The sequence below is a fragment of the Garra rufa genome, chromosome 21 (assembly GCF_049309525.1).
Source record: "Garra rufa chromosome 21, GarRuf1.0, whole genome shotgun sequence".
NCBI lineage: Eukaryota > Metazoa > Chordata > Actinopteri > Cypriniformes > Cyprinidae > Garra > Garra rufa.
The window spans coordinates 9318719-9343860 of NC_133381.1; the positions used below are offsets into that span (position 1 = coordinate 9318719).

General features: G+C 28.8%; 1 protein-coding gene across 1 annotated transcript in view; it reads right to left on the minus strand.

Moving 5' to 3' along the window:
* Window positions 1-328: 328 nt before the first annotated feature.
* The window catches only part of LOC141296295 (consortin-like), a 42224-nt gene continuing 17410 nt past the window's right edge, over window positions 329-25142 (minus strand). The window contains exons 5-12 of the mRNA XM_073827555.1: window positions 22666-22696; window positions 22261-22347; window positions 22071-22182; window positions 19855-19876; window positions 19657-19750; window positions 12453-13045; window positions 1385-1526; window positions 329-1295 (exon numbers count right to left, since the gene is read on the minus strand). Coding sequence (XP_073683656.1) covers window positions 1087-1295; window positions 1385-1526; window positions 12453-13045; window positions 19657-19750; window positions 19855-19876; window positions 22071-22182; window positions 22261-22347; window positions 22666-22696 — 1290 coding nt within the window. The 3' untranslated portion in view covers window positions 329-1086. The remainder of the gene's footprint in view (window positions 1296-1384; window positions 1527-12452; window positions 13046-19656; window positions 19751-19854; window positions 19877-22070; window positions 22183-22260; window positions 22348-22665; window positions 22697-25142) is intronic.

Genomic DNA, 25142 nt, shown 5'->3' on the forward strand with positions numbered 1-25142 from the left:
CTAAACTTATAATTCTATATATATATATATATATATATATATATATATATATATATATATATATAATATTCATATCTATCTATCTAATATTCATATCTATCTATCTATCTATCAATACACATTTGTAAAATTATAAGTTCAGATATTTATTTGTGCGTGTACTGTGTATATATAAAATAAAACAAAAAATAAAACAAAAAATTTAATAAAATGCAAAAAATATATAATTAAAATAAAATTTGTGCGCTTTATAGAAATATTATAAAATATATATTTTTATATAAAATATGCACACACTTATAAATATCTGAACGTATAATTTTATAAAAATTATATAAACTATACTCATATATAGATAGATAGATAGATAGAGAGAGAGTATATACTATAATAATAATAATAATAATTAATAATTAATAATACATAAGTAATAATACATAAAATAATTTGAAAAACTAAAAACTCAGTCTGATACAATATCAGTTTTTTTTTAAATAAAATATATTGATTATCTTCAATGATTACTTTTTAATGATCAAAATATTGCAGAATCGAAGTTAAATTATTTTTGTTTTCCTATATTAATAAATGGTAACTATGTTAACCAGGATTTGCCTCTTTGCTGACTGTATCTATATATCTATATCTATAATTCCTCAATATACATGTATTGCTTTCCTGTCCCTATAAACATTTCCATAAGTCCATCCAAGCAGAAAAATGCTACGTCCAGGCTACAGATGATTATGTCCGTTATTATATCTTGCGTACCATGATGGTCACTTTTCCCATGAATAAAAGACAAAACTCTTGTCAACCGAGTATTAAGATTTCGATTTAAGACTTTAAAAATGAAGTCTCTTCATATGAGGTTCAGTTGATGGCAGTAAACAGTGGGCTACTTGAGTCAAAAACTGGCCAGAGTGGTTTGCTGTGCCTTCCAGGGGCCAGACGTCCCCTTTAGTGCCTGATGAGCTTAGCTTGGGCTTCATCCGTGACAGCGTGACCCAGCTAAGGCCTATATATGAGTATATCTCAGCATTAAAGATCACGGAGGCAGAGAAGAAAACGACTCGTCCCGTCCTGCTATGAACTCGGGGACAACCAGTGTTTGAGCTCATCCATGCCCCTCTGCACCCGTCCGATGTAGAAGTCCATGTTGTGGGAAAAGTCCGTGCACACACTGGATTGGGCGTCTCCGAACGTGCAGTAGAGCGCAGTCCCGCCCACACTGATCACCACGGTAGCCAAGCACAACAAGAGGAGGAGCAACCACGAGTCTCCGCCCACCTCATCTGCATATTACATAAGAGCAAATTCAGAATCAGAATATTGCCAGTTTGAACTCAAAAATAAGTTTGTAGAAAATAATAGCCATTCTTACCGTGGTCCAGGCCCTCGTCAGGCTCTCGGAAACGGACTTTCCGTTTAGAGACGGGTTTAGGAGCGGCAGGGACAGAGCTGTTGGCTCCTTCCAGGGAGACTCTTCTCTTCAAGATAGACACAAGACCAGCAGCTGGAGTGATCTGGAAGACCGAGGGAAGGTTATTGAGAAAGATTGCAGAGTTCACAGACTCACAGTGTCTCAGAAAATTAGGAAAAGCTCTGCATTAATATGTTTTTACCACTAGATGTCACTATGAGCTGGGTGTGCAGGTGATGCATGTGTTTAAATTACATTCTAGTGGTGAAAAAAACAGTAAACCTTGTAAGATTTAACTACAAAAATGGCAATTTATTGCTTTTGAATGCTAAAGAATAAGCCTGTTTATGATTTTGCTGCCTGGATATAAGCTTCAGTATGTAAAATAGTGTTTCAGCTAGGGCTGGGCGATTAATCGAAAAATAATCGAAATCGACATTCAGAACCTATAATCGATCAAATTTTTCCAGGTCGATTATTTCGATTACTTTCCCTTTAAAAACAGTACCGCGTGTGGAGTCACGTGACCCCGCTCCGTTACATTACGTTATTCCGCCGACATGTCCATGGAGAGCTTAAAAAATTTACAGGATATACAAGAGTAATTTCGTTTAGAAGACAGTGCTTATTTTCTACTTTGAAAGTGCATTTTCGGTTTTCGGCCGAAAGACTTTTATCACCGAAACAGTATGTTGACACAAACAGAATCCGCAGCCTGCACGTGCTTGTCTGAAGCAACACGTCTGCGGTGTGGACGTTTTTCAGTATATCTGAGAAAGACCCACGGATAGCGATTTGCAAAACTTGTTTTGCCGAAATTTCTAGAGGGGTTGTGTCTGCAGTCGTGTGTGCAGTGATAAGAGCAGAGATCGAGACAGATGTAGCTTTCAGTGAGTGAAAAACATTAGCTTTACGTTAGTGTTACGTCACAATATTTTAAAGATATGTCTTTTCATACTGTATTTTTATTAATATTTATGTTTTAAACCATGGAGGTGAGCCAATGGAGATCACACAAGCAACGTGAAAACTGCGCAATGTTAAAATGAAAGTGAAAACTGATTTTCAGCATCTGACGTGCATTCTCTCAGAGACAACGAGAGACGATTATACTTCACATGCTGATATTAATTTAGTCCCCTAATATTTTCCTTGTGCCCTGAATATGGTGGGAAACGTATAAAAAGAAACGTATATTGTGCAAGGTTTGTTTCAGAAAATCGGTTCTTGAAATAAAGCTCTTAATTTTAATTGAAAACTGCAGTGTTATTAGGGGTTAAGAAAGTATTAATTATGATTTTTTTAGGTGTTAAATGTGGGGACTGAAAGACAAGAAATGATGAAACTTCAAAAGGCTATCCATTGAATAAATCTGAGCGCTGCACGTTTTAAAGTCATTTGTTGCGCTGCTTTGTATACCAGTCTGACAGCGCCTCCTGCTGGAAGAGAAACGCGTAGACTTGTAAATGTGAATTTTTTTACAGTCTATGATGTGATGGATCCAGATGTTATAAAAATTTAAACGATTAAACAATTTAAACAAAGGCAGTAAAATATATGTATATGTCAAGTAATAAAATACTTGATTGATAATAATTGTTTAAATTAATATAATTGATTTATTCTTTGAAACTTTAATATTAATGTATGCAATTGCAATGCCTTGATTCTAGTAAGATTAGTACACAGTCATAGCCATAAATGGAATGGTACTAATAATTGGCATAATTCTTTCGGTGTTTCGGTTTTTGGCCTTGGTTTCCTCTTTTTCGGTTTCGGCCAAGAATTTTCATTTTGGTGCATCCCTACTTGTCAGTGAGTGAACTATGAGGGCAAAAAAATAAATATTATATAAATATAATTAAATATAATTTTATTAATAAATAAAATAATCGTTCATTAATCGTAATCGAGTTAAAATGTTCAATTAATCGAGATTTTGATTTTAGGCCAAATCGCCCAGCCCTAGTTTCAGCTTATTTTGTCAGATTTAACCAGAAAACTTGCATAAAATAAGCATTTAAAATAATGCTTTGATTTGATGTATTTATTGTTTGTTAAATTATCAATAACTACTAAAATAAATAAATATTAAAAACTAATACTACATGCAAATCTGCAAGCATTTCTATTTTAGCTTTGATATTTATTTGTATTTCTTAATATGTATGTACACTACCAGTTACATGTTTTTGAAAAGTAAGATTTTTAATGTTTTTAAAGAAGTCTCTTCTGCTCACCAAGCCTGCATTTATTTGATCCAAAGTACAGCAAAAATATATATTTGAATATTTACTAATTAAAATAGCTGTTTTCTTTTTGAATATATTTAAAAATGTAATTTATTCCTGTGATTTCAAAGCTAAATTTTCAGCATCATTACTCCAGTCTTCAAAAAAAATCTTCTGATCTTCTGAAAATTCTATTTATTAAAGAAACCTGACAAAATTCTACTCAGCTGTTTTCAACATAATAATACTAATGTTTTTAATCAGAATATTAGAATATTAGAGTGATTTCTGAAGAATCATGCAACTGGATGATAAAAATTCAGCTTTGAAATAATTTTTTTTTACTCAAAATAAAATAAAAGTTAACTGAAATAAAAACATAACTAAAACGTACTTCATTACAGCAGCATTTCTTATTTTCCTTTAGTTTAACTTAACAAAAACAAACAAAACTAAAACTGACATAAAAATAAAAAAATTACAAGAAAACAATATATAGACATTTAAAAAAAATAACAAAAAATTTACTACAATTAAAATGAAAGCAGAACATAATTTAAATCAAATTCTAAAATCGTAAAAAAATTCTAAATATTAACAAAAAATATGATACATTTATAATCACTGATGTAAATCTGGAAAAATTAGGAGGTATTTGAAAAATGTGCTAAATATAAAAATATTATTATTTTTTTTAATGTAATTTAATTTCAAGCTTGTTTTTTCTTTAGACGTGAACATTTATTTTCACAATCATTATGCATTATCAGAAGTGTGTATATACATAAGATGGCTCATAATAAATCTGTATTATCTTGACTAAGCGTGTTTAATAATACATGTTCTTTACTATTCAGAAAAGAGCTGGAATCCATTTGCCCAGCACTTTTGCTGAATTGGGTTTACCCCACTTCATAAATTATGTACATGAGAATAAAAGTACTGGAGACGCTCAGGAAATAGAGTCAGTCATGTTACATCACCGGCCACCGAGGAATGGAAAAGGTCACAGAGAGGTCAAATTACTAAAGACCAATCAGCACTCGGCATGAGTGGACATTCTGAAGACCAATCAATACTGAATCCCACAAATAAATCTGAATATTAAAGACATGAGTGAGGCTGCATAGCAGTATTATTGTTAAGTGTTATTACTCAAAGTAAAACTATTTTAAATGTTTTTTTATTGAAATAAAGGTAAAATAAAACAAAATATCAATATTAGATGAAAAACCTTAACTTAAAACATTTTCAGGACCTTTGCAAAGGCAGCATTTCTAATTTTTTAATTGAAGTACTAATCACTAAAACGAACTAAACAAATAAATAAAGCTAAACAGAAAAAAAGTAAATTTAATCAGGATAGGAATACCCTTACATAGACACCATTAGTTTGTATTCTTACTAAATTAAGATTCATTTTAAAATGGCGGATTGTTTTTCACTACAACCCTTGTTGTTGACTTATTTCACTCTGAGTTTTCCATATCTGGCAAGATCTGTCTCGGTGAAAACAAATGTTTCAAGCATTGCAATTATAGTTCTTTATTTTTGCCCCAGAGCAGCTGTTTCATTTGTCAGATGACACTAAAGCCAAAATTCTTCAAAAAATATCAAACCTGAACCATCCATACAATGTTTTTTATACTCTTTGTTGAGTTTGGCCAGAGGAAAACACCTCACCTTTCAGGACCTTTGTAACACTAAACATAAAATGTCCAAAATTAGTAAAGTATATTATTAAAGCATAAGCAAGGATGATTTTACTATGGTTAAGCACAACATAAATCACTTACGTACTATAGACGTTTTTCCTGAACACGGAAGTAAGTCCGACTCTTAACTGAAAGAATGCTTTGCATTTCCGGTCGGCATTGTTTCTAGTCAAATTAGGGTATATTCCGAGCTAATAAACTAATGTTAAACCTATTAAAATGTTTTTCAAAAGCACATGGCTCCATAGCGCCATCACTTGGCAATGTCGCAATGACCGTCATTTGTCAGTGCCTCACTTTAATGAGTGTGTAGATGACACGAAGCAGCGGACCTTAGCTACATTAAAAACACATGGACGCTATTTGAATGGGTTCCTATGGAAACCGGAACAGAAAAGCATTCAATCTGACGTTAGAATTCGTAATGGCGGCGCTCATCGTTTACTCAGGAAAAAGGTCTATATCTTTAATCAGATTTTAGTGGCGGAACTATGTTTTATTAAAATGCTTAATATAATGATTATATACCATAAAGTAGATGTCTTTTTTTTTGGAAGCGTCTCTTCTGCTCATCAAGCCTGCATTTATTTGATTCAAAGTACAGAAAAAAAAAACAGTAAAATGTTTAAATATTTTTATTATTTAAAATAAGTTTTCTATTTGAAAATATTTTAAAATGTCATTTATTCCTGTGATTTCAAATCTGAATTTTTAGCATCATTACTCCAGTCACATGTTCCTTCAGAAAACATTCTAATGTTCTGATTTGCTGCTCAAAAAACATTATTATTATGTTGATAACAACTGAGTAGAATTTTAATTTTATTTCAAATAAATGCTGATCTTTGGATCTTTCGATTCAAAGAATCCTGAAAAAAATTTACTTTAAATGTATTTTAAAAATGGAAAATAATAATAATAATAATAATAATAATAATAATAATAATAATAATAATTGTTTCTTGAACAGCAAATCAGCATATTAGAATGATTTCTGAAGGATCATGTGACACTGAAGACTGGAGTAATGATGCTGAAAACGTAGCTTTGATCTCAGGAATAAATTACATTTTAAAATATATTAAAATAAATTTTTTTTATTTTTAATAGTAAAAATATTTCAAAATTTTACTGCTTTTGCTGTACTTTGGATCAAATAAATGCAGGCTTGGTGAGCAGAAGAGACATCTTTAAAAACATTAAAAATCTTATTGTTAAAAACGGTTGACTGTGTTTCTGAAGACCAGCAACAAAACAGTCCACTTTGCTATTGCATTAATGGTAAACTCTTTGTTTTAAATCGCTCATTAAAGAGCTCCTTTTCAGCATGCTATATTATTAGGATAAAAACAGATGCATTAATCATCTGAGTACTCTTGAGTAATTAGACTTCAAAACACCACAATGTGGTGAGCCGATCATGAAGTGGGTTATTAACAGTGAGCGATCAACATAGCGGCCCAAAAATAACACATGCTTATCATCGCTAATGAAAATTTCCAGCTCCTTGAATTCACACTAATGATGCTCTTATACAGAAAAACATCACATCTGATGAGTGTGAACAGTCAGTCAGTCAGTCAGTCTCTGTGGTCATTCAGCATTACTAGCCACAAATGGCCATAGTAACTCCATCACTGACCAGAATCATCTCTTCCATGTCTGTACACATCTAAAAAAACAAACTCAGCAGCAGATCTTGAGAATAAATCCACTTCCAGGCTGCTGTGTCATTAATTAGCTAGTGAGTGAACAGAAACAGCAGAGATGCTTGGACGTAAAGAAAGAACGAAAAGCTATCTAATCTGCTTGGTCAATGGATTTATTTCCTAAATCATCAGTTTAATTAGTATAGACTGATACTGGTGGATATATATATAGTCAAGCCCTGGCAAATTCTGACTTAAAGTTAATTTTATTCAACCAGCAAGTTTTTTTTTGACCGGAAATGACACCGACTTCTCCTAAAATATAATAAGACGATGTACAAGAGGCATCGTTGTGGAAAAAAATATTTCTCAACTTTTATTTACATTTGAACAAAAAGTGGCATGTCCCAAATCATTCATACCCTTTGCAAACTGTCACAGTCTATGGGAAAATCTAAAGTTCTATACCATTCCAAATAGTCCAAGCTGTTCTAAATCATCCTAATTACAAATCTTCTGTAATTTGCCGCTGGCTCTGATGTCTCAATTAGGGCTGTGCGATATTAAAGAAAAATGCGATATGCAATATTTCATTAAATAATGCAATATTTGATAAACTAGGGCTGCTTGATTTTGGCAAAAATCATAATCACGGTTATTTTGGTCAGTATTGTAATCACGATTATTTAACACGATTATGACTGGATCCAAAACTTTATATTAGTGATTAATTTAAAGATAGCAATACAGCAGAAAAAAGATACAAAAAAACAAACAAACTGAATACTTTTATGCAAGTCTAAAGTAGTCTAACACAGATATTGAATGTAATATAAAATGGCGTCTTTACTCTATTAGTTAAACATGCTTTGTTTCTTATTAAAACTGCAAAAGTCCTTCATTCAAGAGCAGTGAATGATTTTTCTCTTTGTATTTTTACATTTTATTAATAATAAGCACAGAGACGGCAGAAGGAATATTATTTGTTGAACGGTAGTGTTTTACTCTAGCATTACATAATGTCATTTTAACATTAGTGTAATCATTTTAACATCAGTTATTATTTTAACTGAATAATAAAAAGGAAAAATAAAACACTGCTTAGTCTTCACTCTATGAATTCAATATGCACTGATTTAAGCTACAAAAGTTATTTAGACAAGAGCAGTGAGTGACTTTCTCTTTGTCTTTTGTTTATGGCCCCAAATATTGCAAGCTGTAGCGATATGCATATTGCAATATGTACATTTGTGATATTTCGATATATTGCTCAGCGCTATCTTGATAGTGGTTGAACTATAACTTTGTGAAATATGCACTTGCAGGCTTTAATAGATTAAAATTTAAATGTCTAAACTGTTCTAAAAAGAATAAAAATGTTTCATGGAGATGAAATACACAATCATTCAAAAGTTTGTGGTCAGTAAGTTTTTAAAAGTGACATCTGCATGGTCACAAAAAATTAATGCTTTTCAGTTGTGCTGCTTAATATTTTTTTTTTTAGGAAACCATTTCAGCATTGATGATTTTTTTGTAGGATTATGTGATACTAAACATTAAACTAATGATGCTGAAAATTAAGCTTTGTATCAGAAACAAAGTACATTAATTTTAAAATAGACACATTATCTATTAATACAGAAAACGGTTATATTGCATTGTTAATTCTCTTTTTGACAGTAGTTTTGAACAAGTAAGAGAGCAAAAGCATTTTAAGAAATCTTACAGACTCCAAACTTTAAATATCCTTCAATTACTATCTTAACAGATCTCAACAGTGCTGTAGAAAAGATGTTAGATCCTATTCTGGCAATGCTCTGCTTGTTCTGGGCATGGAGTCAACTACAAATCACTCCAGAAATAATGAGCATTTGAATATAGCACGTTATAATACAAACACTACAAACATGTTCTGATTTGGGTTTTCCAGGTCAGTAGGTTCTGTCTAGTTAAAAAGCATTAAAATTTGGTCCTACTGAGTACAACTTTATCTGCACGCACTCCGTGATTTTGCAGCATGTTTTCCAAGAAAAGGGAATGCAAGGACAAAGATGTCCAAAAGTCAAACCATTATTACTAACTCAACAGACTTGACAATTGACGGTGCAGGCTGAAGGTCATAAACGCAATCATTGTCCAGTCATAACTCTCATGCAACATCTATTCTGGGACACAAAAGAAAATATTTTGAGATATTCAGATTTTTTTTTTGTCCATACAAAGAAAGCCAATGGGACCCCAACATTCTTCAAACTATCTTCTTTTGTTAGAATAAATAAAGTCATAAAGGTTTAGAATGACATGCTGGTGAGTAAATAATGACAGAATTGTTGTTTTTTGGGGTGAACTACACTCTTAAAAATAAAGGTGCTTCACAATGCCATAGAAGAACCCTTTTTGTTTAAATGGTTCCATAAAGAACATTCAACATCTGTTTCACAAAGGGTTCTTTGTGGTGAAAGCAGGTTCTTCAGATTATGAAAAGTTAAATTACCGACCTCAAACTTTTAAATTGTAGTTTATATTGACAGCAAAAAATGTACACGAAATGCCGGACTAAACTCTAGTCCTGAAATCAAGATCCCCCCGCCAAGAAACGGCACATCACATGATTGGGGACAGAGCACAAAAGCGTTTAAGACACAGGATATTGGCTTCGTGAAAGTCTGTATTGTGCTGGCAGAGATCCGTGGTCCAGATTCCATTGTTGATTGTCTCATTGAGGGTGGAAGTGTCATTATGACATCATCACACACAACCGCCTGCCCGTTACAATCATTCAGCTCTGACATTAAGGGGAAAGGTCACCCTTCAGGTCACCCAGCTCTTCGAATCACTGCTAAGATTCCGACATGTATTATGCATGTTCTTATCAGACGCCTTCTCACCACTGTAACTTACAAGAAAGCAAGAGAGGTAATTACCAAGCTGAGGGCTGAGATCTCAGAGAGAACCAAACACACCAAGAAAAGAATCACGCTTCTACCCACGTTTGCCACATAGAGGAGTCCCTAATAACGAGTTCTGGGTTCATTACAACTTTAAGGGATAGTTCACCCCAAAAAAATATTTCAGTAATTATTTTTTGTCTGTTCTGTCTTTTGTGGAACATAAAAGACGATGTTTTGAAGAATGTGTCAGTGGTCACTAAAACAGTTTAGTTACCGACATTATATTTTCTCTTATGTTCTGCAGAAAACAACTCATACAGGTTTGGAACAACATGAGGTTGAGTAAATGATGACCTTTTTCATTTCTATGTGAACTATCACTTTAAGACTCATTGATCCATGCTGTCGATTACCACAGTTTTGTAAACGTGCATAAATATGGTTATTTTATAAAACTAAAATCATACTAAAACCATAATATTATATTACTTTATATACACTACAGTCAAATGTTTTTGAACAGTAAGATTTTTAAATAATCGCTTCTGCTGACCAAGCCTGCATTTATTTGATCCAAAGTACAGCAAAAACAGTTTAATTGTCAAATATTTTTACTATTTTCAACTATTTTCAATGTGAATATATTTAAAAAATGTGATTTATTCCTGTGATCAAAGCTAAATTTTCAGTATCTATCAGTGTCATATGATCCTTCAGAAATCATTTCATTATTATTATTATTATCAATATTTAAAACAGTTGAGTACTTTTTTTTTTTTTCAGGATTCTTTGATGAATGGAAAGATCCAAAGATCAGCGTTTTTTTTTTTTTTTTTTTTTTTTTAAATAAATAAAAAGCTTTTGTAATATTATAAACCATACCATTCAAAAGCTTGGAGTCAGTATCATTTTTGTTTGGGGAAAGAATTCTAGAAATGAATACTTCTATTTAGCAAGGATGCTTTAAATTGGTCAAAAGTGATTCTAAAGACATTTATAATGTTACAGAAGATTTCTTTTTCAGATAAATGCTGTTCTTCTGAACTTTCTATTCATCAAAGAAACCTGAAAAATATTCTACTCAGCTGTTTTTTAACAACATAATAATAATAATAATGTTTTTGAGCAGAAAATAAGAATATATCAATGATTTCTGAATGTCACTGGAGTAATGATGCTAAAAATTCAGCTTTGAAATCAGAAATAAATTACATTTTAAAATATATTCAAATAGAAAACAGTAAAAATGTTTTAAAATAAAACTGTACTTTGGATCAAATAAATGCAGGCTTGCTGAGCAGAAGAGACTTCTTTAAAAAACAAAATATTACAGTTCAAAAACTTTTGACTGGTAGTGTAGTATTTATACTGCTATACGGCTTTCTGGAGGGTTTCAAACAAGAAATGTGATGCTTTAACTTCTGTAAGACCACATATTTGTGCAAATATAAGTTATTTTGAGATATTATTAGCTGCAAAATGGTTTTAGCCTTGGGACTACTGTTATAGGCAGAAAGAGATATAAAAAGCTTAAGCTCGAGTTATTCTTTCTGGTAAACTTAACATGTCAAAATCACCAGCGTTGAAAAAAGGATTGATAATATTGCGTAGAAATCAAAATTATTGTCTTGATTAAAGGGAAGGTGAAGAAAAAAGAAAATTATGTTATTAATTACTCGCCCTCAAGATTTTCGTTAATCCTTGGAACACAAATCAAAATATTTTAGATGAAATCCAGGAGCTTTCTGACCAAAAATAATGACTTTTTTCAAAAAATTTCTTGTAACGAACGCATGTCAAAGATGAAATGATCGAATGAAGTCATTATTTGTGTTTTCTTTTCACACAAAAAATATTCTTGTAGCTTCTTAACATTACGGTTGAACCACTGTTGTCACATGGACTATTTTTAAAATGTCTTTACCATCTTTCTGGGCCTTGAACGTGTCAGTTGCGTTGCTGTGTAAGCAGGGTCAGAAAGCTCTCGGATTTCATCAACAATATCTTAATTTGTGTTGTCTTACGGGTTTATAACGACATGAGGATGAGTAATTAATTACATAATTTTCATTTTTAGGTGAACTATCCCTTTAAGTCAGTGACAACACTGCAGTTTCAGAGGTAATGAGTGTTTCCAAAGTGAGATGACCTCACTAGATGCTCTCATAGTGATTCCAGCAGCTTCTAAATCTCGAAAAAGGAAATTAAGTTTCACAACAAACCACTTAAGGTAATATGAGCTATTTTTCCTGTCTTAAAAATACACTTTCCCCCTATTTAAGTATGCTATTTATAGCTTGTTTTTTCTGATGATTAAATTTAGTGATGCTAGTGGCACACAGCATCACTTTCCCTTTAAAACGTCTCTCAAATTTGCATGCTACTCACAATATATGAATATTAAGTGTTGCCAATCTAAGAATCAGGAAAAGCTTAGCAAAGTGCTTAAGGGCTTTCAAGAAATCAAACAAATTCTCAAAACAAAGCCAAGCACAAAACAGCAAATAAGTCTCTTGACTAAAAAAAAAAAAACGGTCACCTACCTCTTCCACCTGTATGCGTTTGGCCATGTCATCCAGCATGGACACATTCATAAAATCCAGCGACTCCACCCCGTTCCCGTTCTCTTCCAGCTCCAGCTCTGGTGTTTTCTCAGGAGCTTCCTGCTCCAGAGGTATCTGATCTCCTCCTCCTTCCTCCAGCTTCAAAACCTCCTCTGCCTCCGCTGTATCTTCCTGCTTAGTGTGTGGGACGTCCTGCCCTGTATCCACAGTGTCCCCCGTTCCCTCCATCACTGTCACTCTGGGGTTGTCAGTGTCTGTTTGAGGCTTCTGGGCCTCCATGTGGCCTGGTTGAGCAGCGTCCATTGGCGACTCTGGTTCGGCATCCCTGTGGGAAGCTGCCACGCTTACGCTGTCCTCTTCTGCCCCTGCATCTTCACTGGCTGGAGAGGAGGAGCTGTCTGTCACTGCTGAGGAGGAGGAGGAGGAGGAGGAGGAGGAGGGCGTGGCCGAGGAGGGGGAGGGGTCATGCTGCTGTTCGCTCTGGTGGGATTGTGGGGCATTGCTGTTACAGTCTTCAGGCTGGATGACTTCCTGTTGTGCCTCAGATGTGCTCTGATCCTCCATAACCTTCCCTGTTTTAGATGGAGAGAGAGAAGCTCTAATCAAACATTTAGTCAAAGGTTCAGAATGGAAAAGTAGCATACTGTAAAAGGCTTTTTGTAAAACGTGAAACGCTTCAAAAACAACATTTCACATTAATTTAGTATGTTAAATTCAGCAAGTGGCATCATGTTATTTTGCAAATAGATAGTTATTTAGCACCTTCACGAATACAATATTTTTAAATGTTTACAGTTTTTTAAAAAATTACGTTTTACATAAAATAATAAAATTGTAATATTTTAATAACGTAAATGTGTATAAATGTCTCAAATCATGGAAAAATATTTAATTTTATAATTTTTTGTTTATATTTTATTTATATTCTATTGTAAATGTTATTTTAATATTTGTAATATAATATATAATAAATACAATACAATTGTATATTGTTCATATTGTGAATACTGTTAAAATATTTTGCTTAATATATTTATCATTTTAATAAAACAGTTTATTTTTATAATATTGTTAATATTAATTTACTAATATTTTTTACGTCTTAAAACATTTTTTATAATATATAATAGTTATGTATTCGAAAAATAAAATTTAAAGTTAAACTAAATATTTACTTTTTATAAAAATATATTTTTTATTTTAGGTTTAATATTGTAATATAATATAAATATAATAGAATTATATATCGTTCATATTAATTGTGAATACTGTTAAAATATTTTGTTTAATATATTTATCATTTTAATAAAACAAAGTTCATTTTTATAATGTTGTTAATATTAATTTTAAATGCTGTTAAATTTGATTTTGTTTAATATATTTTACTTAATATTTCTTAATTTAATTTTTTAATTATAATATTTATTTTTATAAAAATATATTTTTTATTTTAGGTTTAATATTATAATGTAATGTATAATATATTTATATATAGTTAATATTAATTGTAAATACTGTTAAAATATTATGTTTAATATATTTAGAATTTTAATAAAACAAAGTTAATTTTATAATATATAATAAATATTATTTACATATTATAAAATTAAAACTAATTACATTAGAATAAAACTATATATTTTTTATTTTAGGTTTCATATTGTAACATAATATATAATCAATTATATATTGTTAATATTAATTGTAAACACCTTTAAAATATTTTGTTTAATATATTTAGAATTTTAATAAAACTAATTAAAAGTTCATTTGTATTATAATTGATATATAATAGTTATATATCTTTAACTTTTATTTAAAATTAAACTAAATATTTATTTTTTATAATTACATATTGTTAATAATGTAAATACTGTTAAAATATTTGGTTGTTTAATATATTTAGAATTTTAATACAACAATAAAGCTCATTTTTAGAATAATATATAATAATTATTAATTACATATTATAAAATTAAAACTATTTAAAACTAATTGTATTTAGAATAAAACTTGTTTTATTACAATTTTATAAATACACACATTTAATAAAACAAATAGTTTTAATTTTTAAAAATAATTAATAATTATAAATAAATAAAATTAGTTTTAGGTTAAATATTTGTAATATAATAAAATATAATTATATATTGTTAATAATAACTGTAAATACTGTAAAAAAAAGTTAATATATTTAGAATTTTAATACAAAAATATTTCTTATTAAAATGTTATAACATAAAAACTGTTTTAATATAATATATTAATAATGATAATAAATAAATTAATAAATAAATAGTTATTTAACCCAAAGTAAATCATTTAATAATAAATATTAAAAATATTAAATTAATTTTAAAAAAGGGTGGCATTTTTACATTGAATTTTACCCAACCTCCTACATGCTGTAAAAAAGGCATGAATAGTACGGTGACATGCCATTCTGAACTAAACACTCAATGTCCCCCAACCCCCACCTACTTGCACTACGTCTAATTTCTTTGCACTGAATGACTGCGTGGTTATTTGACCATCAGACCCTTGTGTACAACAGAACAGATCGATGGCAGACGATCAATCACTATTGATGCATTGTGGCCCTGTTGCCTGAAGCCCAGTGGATCAATAATGCAGGACTCCACTGTTGACTGTTCTCTGCTCCCTCGGTGCTCATAAACACACGTTGGGTGCTGTGCTGCTCAAAGACAGGATCTAAGTGATGACAGCTCGCTGTCAGAGCTCAGAGAAAGACGCACGACAACCACCGTCTGGCCCGATACAGTCTGATGCTCAATGTCCACAAAAAATATATATATTTCACAAAAGTGCAATAAAGTTATGAAATTAAAATAAAATAAGACTTTGTTTAACATTTTTTTTAAATAAAAAATTTAAATAAAATAATTAATAACTTTTTTTCTAGAAATTAAATATTTTATAGTTTTCTAATTTTCTAGAAATATTTTATAGCTGAGGATAATTAAAATACAATTATGAAACTATCAAATGAATCTAAATAAATACAAAAATATTAAAATAAATAAAGTAATTAAAATTAAATATAATAAAATAAGAAACTAATGTTTTTAATGAAAGGTTTAAATAAATAAAATAATAAATAACTTTTTAAATATTTTATAACTGAAGATAATTACATTACAACAATGAAACTACAAAATAAATATAAATAAACCAAGATTAACTAACTAAATGGAATTTAATAAAATAAGAAACTTTTAAGTTAATTAATTAAAAAAATAAAATGAGAAAATAAATATTTTATAGCTGTAGATAATAATAAAACTATCAAATAAATCTAAAAATGAAAGTTAAATAAAGTAATGAAATTGAATAAAAAATAAGAAACTAAATTTTTTTTATTAAAGGTGTAAAAAAAACTTAAATGTGTGTATTATTTTTTTTTAGAAATGTAATATTTTATTGCTTAAGATGATAAATACAATAATGAAACTATCAAATAAATCTAACTAAAAATTATTAAAATAAATGGATAAAATGAAAGTTAATTAAATAAAAATTAAATTAAATATAATATAATAAAATAAGGACTTTAATTCAATAATTAAAAAAAATATATAATAATAATAATAATAATAATAAAGTAAATAAATAAAATAATGAATAGCTTTTTTTCATTATTTTAATCAAATTAAATATAAATGAATAAAGGTGCTTAAATTAAGAAATAAAATACAAGGAAAATTCTATAATTTTATTCATGTTTATTTTCTTTTTTAGATTTTTTTTTTTCTAATAATTTATATTTTAATCAAAAATTTTAAATTAAAAATGTAAATAAATAAAATAACAAACAGCTTTATTTCATTATTTTAATACAAATTAAATATAATTAAATTGATAGATAAAATACAAGGAAAAATTCTATAATTTTATTCATGTTTTTTATTTTTTAGATTTTTTTTTTCTAATAATTTATACTTTAATCAAAAATTTTAAATTAAAAATGTAAATAAATAAAATAACAAACAGCTTTATTTCATTATTTTAATACAAATTAAATATAATTAAATTGATAAATAAAATACAAGGAAAAATTCTATAATTTTATTCATGTTTTTTATTTTTTAGATTTTTTTCTAATAATTTATACTTTTAATCACAAATTTAATTAAGTAATGAAATTAAATATAATAAAATAAGGACCTTAATTTAATATATATATTTTTTCTAATTACAAATGTAAATAAATAAAATAACAAACAGCTTTATTTCATTATTTGAATGCAAATTAAATGTAATTAAATAAAAAGGTGCTTAAATTAAATGAATAAAATTCTAGAATCTTTCCTTGCATTTTTTCATGTTTTTTCTAATAATTTATACTTCAATCAATCAGTTTATTAATTTTAGAATGACTTTCAGATCCATTAAAACACATCTGACAATCAGAAACCACAGCTCGAGCCAACCTCAACCACACAGTGACTTTTAACAGAGGGCATGATATTCTGATGAACTTTTGGATCATAATTCTGCATGAGCAAGCAGTACGAGTGAACGCAATCAATCTCTGGGAGGGTAATGGCGCAGGGCGAGATGCACCTGCTGCAGGAGTCCCGGCCAAGCAGAAAGTCTGCTCGACACGCTCCAGAACAGGTGGCTGGGCAGAGGCTGCTGCAAGAGTGACAAAATGTGTGTGTGGTGCTGCCATGCCTGGTGTGTAAAAGTGAAACCAGGTCTGGGAACTCAATGCGAGTAACACAGTGTTCAGGTAACAGACACCAGCAGCACATCAGCTGCGAGAGCTGCTGAGAAACAGAGTCTCATCAATAAGGCACGATCTGGAGGGAACTCTAACTCTGTGTGTGTACATGAAGAAGGGGACATGGGGTTTGCCTCGTCCACAAATGATCAAAGAATGCTTCTGAAGAAAGCTGTAGGGTCTAATCTACTAAACTGATGGTAGACTAGGTGTCTAAACAACTAACATTGCCCCTATTTTCGTTCTTGATAAATGTTAAGTAGTTTAATTTGCAATGATTCAAATTAAATTTACCTTAATAAAATTTTTTTTGAATATCAGAACTTTTTCCACTTCTGAAATTACTTTTTTGCTGATGTTAACATAGTGAGAACAACTTATCAATAATATCACAGGTTAATTGTTGTTAACTGATGTTCATTAAGAAAAAAAAAAGATTAAATATATAATTTTCTAGCAATTAAATATTTTATAGCTAAAGATCATTAAAATAAAATAATAAAATAAAATACTTCAGTAAATTAAAAATTAAAATAAATTAATAAAAAATAAAATCAAACTAAGAAAATAAATGAAACAAAATTAGATTTTTTTTTTAACAAAAACAAAAAAAGAATAACAAGTTAAATGAAAGTAAATATATAATTAAATAAAAAAGTGATTTGAAAAAATAATAAACTAATTAAATAAGAAATTAAAGAAAATAAGACATTTTATTTAACATTAAAAAACTTTCATGTTTTCTCACAAAATAAGAATTAATAAAATAAAAAATAAAAACAGAATGTTCTAGAAATTAAATATTTTAGAATTGAAGATAGTTAAAATATAATAAACTAGAATAAATCAAATTTAAAAGATTAAAATAAATAAATGAAAGTTAAATAATTGAATAAAATAAGACATTTATTTAAAATAAAATAAAAATAAATAAAAATAAAGTTAAATTAAAGTAAATATATAATTAAACAAATGTATTTACAATAAAATAAATCAATTAAAAAGATAAATAATAAATGGATATAAATAAAATAAGCGTTAGATACATTATTAAATGAAATAAAGAAAATAAGAATTAAGAGAATAAATAAATAAAAAATAAATATTAAATAAAAATTGTTTTCTAGGAATTAATCTTTTAGAAATGAAGATAATTAAAATATATTAAATAAATCAATAAATTAAAAAGGATTTAAAAAATAAATAAAACAATTATTTATTAATTAAATTAAATAAGAAATATTATTTATTTTATAATTAAAATAAATAAAATAATGAATAACAAGTTAAAGTAAATATGTAAAATAAAATAAAGGATTTAAATGAATAATAAAAAATAAATTAAACTTAATTAAAATATAAAATTAAATAGATTAATTTTTGTAAATTACTTACTTTTTGTTTAAATAGAAAAATCAATAAAATCAAAATCAATCTTATTAATTTCTTAATAAAATAAATTAAATCACTAAATTAAAAAGATTAAAATAAACGAATAACAAATAAAATGAAAGTTAAATTAATTAAATGAAATAAAATAAGATAAATGAAATGAAATAACGAATAACAAAGTTAAATTAAAGTAAATATTCAATTAAATAAAATGAATTTAAATGAATAAAAAATTTGAATAAATTCTAAAACTTAATTAAAATATATAACAAGATTAATTTATAATAAGTTACTTTTTTTTAAATAGAAAATCATTCAATAAATCAAATCAAATTAAATCAATCTTTTTAATTTCTTACTTTTGCCAGCCAGGAAATCACATGTATGTTTTTATTTATTTATTTTAAACAGGCCTAATGAAATTTTATAATATATGCCATTTTATCATTTAATCACAAAAAAAGGGAAAAAAACCAACAACGTTCCATCATGTTTTTTTCATTTTGTATATCTAGGGCAAAAAATGAATTAGTATTTTGTGAGAAAACTGATGATGGAAAGCTTTTAGTAAAAATATTAAAAGTAATGAATTATTATGAATCATATAAAAATCGGCTACGAATTGAACATAGTTGTAACCTGGCTCTGAGGAAAACAGAAACATGTCTTTGTTCCAGATTTTCTTGTGGTATAATATAACATGACTCTTACATATTTTCTGAGAAACTGTTACATTCTCCAGCAAAAACGGGGACATTTTTGGAATCGGCACGACAAAATTAGTAAGAGAAAAGTATTGCATTTCATTCAGCACATATGATGCAGGGTGGTGTTATTTCACACTGAATAAATGCATACATAAACACACTCCTCATATTATCATAGCTGCTCTGATGGTAGAAGAATTCCTCATTATTTTTTAAATAATTAGCCTGTTAAATTGAAATAAAAAGCCCTAATAAATATACCTAGCACAGATGATTTGTTTTCCTGTAGTGGCTGCTCTATTTAAGGTGGTCTGGCCTGTCATTGGAGAAATAAACTCACCTGAGCTGCATGAAAGCTCTTGCGTGTTCAGGTTTTGCTCTCCTCCCTGTGTTTCTCTGATCACACTCTTCCTTTGCACTTTGGACAGCTCGCACTATGAACGCACACAGACAATATTGACGTTCACCCTCTGGTCTTTAAACATTATATTTTATTTTACCATATAGACAAATGTAAACATCAAAGAGGCCGTCTTACCTTCTCAACGCTCCATGCAGGCCTGAAAAAAGACGAGAAACAGTGAAGTGTCAGTCAAAATCATCTTAAGGAGCTGTAGTATCCTTTTTTTTCTCACTCCATCTCTCCATGGGACGACGTGCATAAAAGGGGACGCAAATCTAAGGTCGCTCCGCTCAGTGGGAATCTAATATTAGCGCGGCACATTTCCCATACTGAAACTCTAGCACTTGTCTCAAATTGCTGAAAGCACAGCAACGGGCCCGTATGCTTAAACCATTACGGGACTGCAAACTGCAGCCAGAGCGCAGAATTGAGACACAGACGAGCTAAATTTAGGAGGGGAACGAGAGAAGCTCAGGTGTGGCTGCCGGTGAAAGTGTCTGGCCCGGAGGAACGGGACGGAAAGACACAGCTTTTACCCCGTGCTTAAATTGTGTAGTGGCTCGAAAGGTTAAACATTTACTTGTACTCCATTTACAGCGCTGCTAACATATTTTTACAGAGATCAAGCTCCGTAGGACACCTGATCTAGGAGAATATTCATTATAAAGAATGGAGAAAAATATTTAGAAAACTTTTCATTGTAAATAAAATGGCGTTGATGTGATATGGCTAAACTAATGTTGCATAAAATAAAAAATTATGAATAAATAAAAATTACCTGTAATATATATATATATATATACATACATACATACATACATACTATATTATATTTATTTTATTAAGAAATTAATAAGATTGATATTGATTTTTCTATTTAAACAAAAAGTAAGTAATTTACAAAAATTAATCTATTTAATTATATATTTTAATTAAGTTTAATTCATTTTTTATTATTCATTTAAATCCTTTTTTATTTCATTTTACATATTTACTATGTTCAACTATGTTCAAAATAAAGCTGACCGGATATGTCTGGCTGACCAAATAAATAAATTTAAATAAAGCTGACCTGATATGGCTGAGCTAATGTAAAAAAAACAAACAAAAAAAAAACTAATAAAATAATGAACTACTAAACTGACAAATAAAACAAAACAAATAAAATAAAATAAAGCTGACCTGTCTGGCTGTACTATTAAAATGAACTTTTTTTACTTTTAATTAATTTAATTTAATTTAATTTAATTTAATTTAATTTAATTTAATTTAATGCATTAAAAAAAAGAATAAAGCTGTGCTGATATTTAATTTCATTTAATTGAATGTCCTTTTATGTATGAAATGAAATAAAATAAAACTGACCTGATATTTGTGCATAAGAAAAACAACAAAAAAACTAATAAAATAACTAACTAATAAACTAACCAATAAAACTAATAAAATAAAATAAATTAAACTGTCCTGATATGTGTGGCTGAACTAATGTTAGATTAAAAATAAATAAATAAAGCTGACCCGTTATGTCTGGCTGAACAAATACAATTAACTTTTTTTTTTTACATTGAATTTAATTTGACTTATTTAATGCATAAATTTAATAAAACAAAAGAATAAAGCTGACCTGATATGTCTGGCTAAACAAATAAAAATAACTTTTTTTACATTTAATTTAATTTAATTTATTTAATGCATAAAAAAAGAAAAGAAACGAATAAAGCTGAACTGAAATGTGTGGCTGAACTTATTTATTTCCTTTAATGTCATTTTAAGCATGAAATGTAATGAAACGACATGAAATAAAATAAAGCTGACCTGATATGTGTGGCTGAACTAATTCAGTTCATTTGTTTTTATGCATGAAATGAAATAAAATGAAATAAAATAATAAAATAAAATACAGCTAACCTGATATGTGTGGCTGAACTAATGTAAAGTAAAGTAAAATAAATTAAAATATAAAGTAAAAAAAAAATAAAAAAAATAAAATACAGCTGACCTGATATGTCTGGCTGAACTAATGTAAAGTAAAATAAAATATAAAGTAAAAAAAATAATAATAAGAAGAAAATAAAATACAACTGACATGTCTGGCTGAACAAATGTTGCATAAAAAATAAAATTAAAAAATTAAATATTGTTAAGCTGATATGTGTGGCTGAACTAATGTATTACGGCAAAAAAAAGTTTTAAAATAAATTAAAATTTAATTTATTAAAAAAAAAAAAAAAAGTGTTGACCTGATCTGTGTAGCTGAATTAATAAAGCGTGCAATAAAATAAAAAATAAACAAAGTTGACCTGATCAGTGTGGCAGAACTAATATAGCATTCATGTGCAGTGTGCACTCACTGTCTGTGCGTTCTGCAGATGTGTCTCAGCTTCTCCAGGTGTTCAGCATCCAGGTCACTGTCTCTGTCTTCTCGACCGTCCTGACATTGGCCACCCAAACTCTGTCTCCGCTCTGATCACAAAAACACCAGGTTAAAATGCATTCTATCAAGAACCACCTTTGGGTAACAGTCCTCCAGAATCCACTTACCCCACTGCTGCTGTAGGGCGCTGAGGTTGGACAGCAGACGTTCGTGATAGAGCCTCTCTAACTGTATATACCTGACTGCTTTCTCATCTGAAAAATTCTCTGGTCAAGGAAAATCTACAGGAAGCTGAAAACCCCAAATCACCAATGCACTTTACAACACTGAAACTAAAGAATGCCACAGTGAAATACTAGCATATAAGACAATGACTGGCTACAGTAATGCACTGAATGTAATATAATAAACAACATTATATCCATAAACATTGCAAGCATCCCTAAATCAGGTTACAACAACAAAGGCAATGGGGTATAAAATAGGAGCTGTAATGGAACAAGCGTCAAAGGCTGTTTACATAGTGCTCTGTATTATTATATAATTGAAAAAAACAATAATATTAAGGATACAGTCTTCCTCACGCATATATGACTCTGCAATCTGTAAAAAAGAAGGTTTAGCCTAGAATTATTATGCATTACATCACACAATGCAAAGCATTGTTAGGTAACACTGTACAAAAAATAAAATAAAATAAAGCTGACCTCATATGTGTGGCTGAACTAATGTTGCATAAAATAAAAAATATATAAATTAAATTAAAATAAAACTGACCTGATATTTGTGATTGAACTAATGTTGCATAAATAAAATAAAATAAAGCTGACCTGATATATCTGGCTAAACTAATGTTGCATAACAAATAAAATAAAAAAATTAAATATGAGCTAATGTAGAGCTAATGTGTAGAACTAAACTAATGCAGCATGCCAAAAAAAAAATATTATAAAAAAAAATAATAAATAAAATAAAGCTGACCTGATATGTATGGCTGAACTAATGTTGCATAAAATTAAAATAAATAAATAAAGTAAAATAAAAAAATAAAATAAAATAAATAAATCTGACCTGATATGTATGGCTGAACTAATGTTGCATAAAATAAATAAAATAAAATAAAGTAAAATAAAATAAATAAATCTGACCTGATATGTGTGGCTGAACTAATGTTGAATAAAATAAAACAAATACATAAAATAAATTTAATTTAATTCAATAAAATGAAATAAAATAATATAAAGCTGACCCGATATGTGTGGCTGAACTAATGTTGCATACAATAAAATAAAATAAAATAAATTAAAACTGACCTGATATGTGTGACTGAACTAATGTTGCATACAATAAAATAAAATAAAATAAATTAAAACTGACCTGATATGTGTGACTGAACTAATGCTGCATACATAAAATAAAAATAAAAAACAAAACAAAACTGACCTGATATGTGTAGCTGAACTAATGTTAAATAAAATAAATCAATAAAAATTCAATTCAAACAAAACTGACCTGATATGTATGGCTGAACTAATGTTGCATAAAATAAAATAAAATAAAATAAAAGCTGACCTGATATATCTGGCTAAACTAATGTTGCATAAAAAATCAAATAAAAAAAATAAAATATGAGCTAATGTAGAGCTAATGTGTAGAACTAAACTAATGCAGCATGACAAAAAAAATTATATATAAAAAAAATAAATAAATAAAATAAAATAAAGCTGACCTGATATGTATGGCTGAACTAATGTTGCATAAAATAAAATAAAATAAAGTAAAATAAAAAAATAAAATAAAATAAATAAATCTGACCTGATATGTGTGGCTGAACTAATGTTGTATAAAATAAATAAAATAAAATAAAGTAAAATAAAATAAAATAAAATAAAATAAAATAAATCTGACCTGATATGTATGGCTGAACTAATGTTGCATAAAATAAAATAAAGTAAAATAAAAAAAATAAAATAAAATAAATAAAACTGACCTGATATGTGTAGCTGAACTAATGTTAAATAAAATAAATACATAAATAAAATTAAATTCAAACAAAACTGACCTGATATGTATGGCTGAACTAATGGTGTATAAAATATCATTATCATTAATTAAAATACATTTAAGAAGTGATTCATGCATCAAATGAATCTATACTGATCTGTTAAGCAGACTTAATGACAGTTATTATAAACATGCTGCACAAAGGCTTAATGTAATTTTACAGATGGTTTATACCTGATAAACAAGTCAGTTCACCTTAGACAGCATTTATTCCACTACACCTGCATGCAAATTATTACCTGAGGTGTAAAGACTTGTTCCCATTGAGTAAAACTCAAATGGAAAGTGAAGTGGCAAGGTGAAAATCACTACAGCATGTATTCCTCTTGAGTGCAACACGAGAGATGTCTCACCGAGTGGGCGGCAGTAAAACCTTCTGACCTTTCTTTCTTTACAACACTTGATTTCTTTCGGCATAAATCTGGCTGTTTCTCGTGCTTTCATTCCTCATCTCTAATCTCCTTGAGGCTGCTGAGGACTGAGAGATCTACATAAATATGAGCTTCTCATTCTGTTTTCATAGTGTTTTTTTCAGCTCTGATATTCAAAACATTTGTTTTTCTTTTTCATTTGGTTCTACAAATTTCTGAAATTATTACTTCAGTTGAGCTTTTTTGTTTATTAGTACGCTTTTGTTAGTCTGTTGGCACATGTTGGTAACATTATTGACTGACAGCAGCACATGATGTATAATACCAACCAAAAGTTTTTGAACCATAAGATGTTTTTTAAGGCTTTTCTGCTCACCATGCCTGGATTTATTTGATCCAAAAAGCTGATCAAAGCTACATTTTCAGCATTATTACCCCAGTGATCCTTCATAAATCATTCTAATATGCTGATTTGATGCTTATTATTATTAATTATAGAATTAATAATTATAGAAATTATACAAAAACTAATACTAAAGCAAGGAAGCTTTAAATTGATCAAAAGTGATGATGAAGACATTTATAATGTTACAAAAGATTTCCATTTTAGATAA